The sequence below is a fragment of the Hyaena hyaena genome, unplaced genomic scaffold (assembly GCF_003009895.1).
Source record: "Hyaena hyaena isolate Hyena2069 unplaced genomic scaffold, ASM300989v1 scaffold_308, whole genome shotgun sequence".
NCBI classification, from domain to species: domain Eukaryota; kingdom Metazoa; phylum Chordata; class Mammalia; order Carnivora; family Hyaenidae; genus Hyaena; species Hyaena hyaena.
In genome coordinates, this window is record NW_024080942.1 from 1307339 (window position 1) to 1308742 (window position 1404).

Here is a 1404-nt window from a genome sequence, read left to right on the forward strand (position 1 = left end):
CCCCCCCCCCCCCCCCCCGCCCAGCTCTTCAGACAACCTGGCGTCACCCTGGCCCCATCCGTGCCCTGATTCCTGAGCCACTGCAAGCCTCCTCCCCTCAGGATACAGGGCCCCGTCCAGCCGTCCAGCCCACCGGGCCACCCTCCACGGAGCTCGCCGCCCCCCCAGGCAGCTCAGACCCTCCCCCCAGGGGTTCCCATCACTGTCCCCAAGTCTCGGCCGCCTCACTGCCGCAGGCCCAAACGGAGCTGACCACCTCCGAACGGCAGACACTAAGACCCATGCCAACGGCTTTTTTTTTTTTTCCCAGAGAAAGAAAAGTAGTTCCTCAAATTCCTATGGAATTGCAAGGGATTCCAAGTAGCCAAAACAATCTTGAGAAAGAGCAGAATTCTCTAATTTAAAGCTTGTACAGGGGTGCCTGCCTGGCTTAGTCCGTGGGCCACACAGCTCTTAATCTTGGGATCATGAATTCGAGCCCCACGTTGGGCGTAGAGATTACTTAAAATAAAATTAAATTGTCCACCTTGGCCTGCCCTGTGGGCCGCCTGATCCTGAGGCCTCCACTTACGGCCGGGGGTGAGCACCTGACCCAGGCCCCTCCATTCACGGGCTCCAGAGACGTTTCTGGCATAAAACCCACAAATGAGAGCTTCATTTGAGGTGCCTGGCCGGCTCAGTTGATGGGCTGTGTGACTGACTCTTCATCTCAGGGTTGTAAGTTCGAGCCCCACATTGGGTGTAGAGATTACTTACAAATAAAGAAAAGGGGTGCCTGTGTGGTTCAGTCAGTTAAGCATCCAACTCTGGATTTCAGCTTGGGTCATGATCTCAGGGTCGTGAGATCACGTCCCACATCAGGCTCCACACTGACAGCATGGGTCCTCCCATGGGATTATCTCTCTACCTCTCTCTCTCTCTGCCCCCCTCTTTCTCTCTCTCTCCAAATAAATAAATAAGCTTCTAAAAATTAAATAAATAATTAAATTTTAAAAAATCTTACACTATAAAAATGTATACAAAGTTACAGTGGCTGAAATAGGGTAATATTGGCCTAAAGACGGTCACTTAGACAAATGGGTTGCAATGGAGAGCCCAGAAAGAAACCTCCACATGCATCATCAGTTGATTTTCAACAAGGATGCCAAGACCCTTCAACGGGGAGGGGACAGTCGTCAACAAATGGTGCTGGGAACACTGGACGTCCAGTGCAAAAGAATGAAGTTGGACCCCTGCCTCACACCACCTGTGAGAATGATCTCCAAATGGATCAGAGACCTAAATGTAAAAGTTAAAACTACTGGGGTGCCTCAGTGGCTCAGTCGGTTAGGCATCCAACTTTGGCTCAGGTCACGCACGGTTCGTGGGTTCGAGCCCCGCATCGGGCTCTGTGCTGACGGCTGG

At 52.1% G+C, this 1404-nt stretch overlaps 1 protein-coding gene across 1 annotated transcript in view; it reads right to left on the reverse strand.

Annotated features, from left to right (window-relative positions):
- CALML6 (calmodulin like 6) overlaps positions 1-283 on the reverse strand; it is an 18813-nt gene extending 18530 nt beyond the window's left edge. The window contains exon 1 of the mRNA XM_039248310.1: positions 229-283. Within this exon, the coding sequence (XP_039104241.1) occupies positions 229-283 (55 nt within the window). The remainder of the gene's footprint in view (positions 1-228) is intronic.
- Positions 284-1404: the final 1121 nt, after the last annotated feature.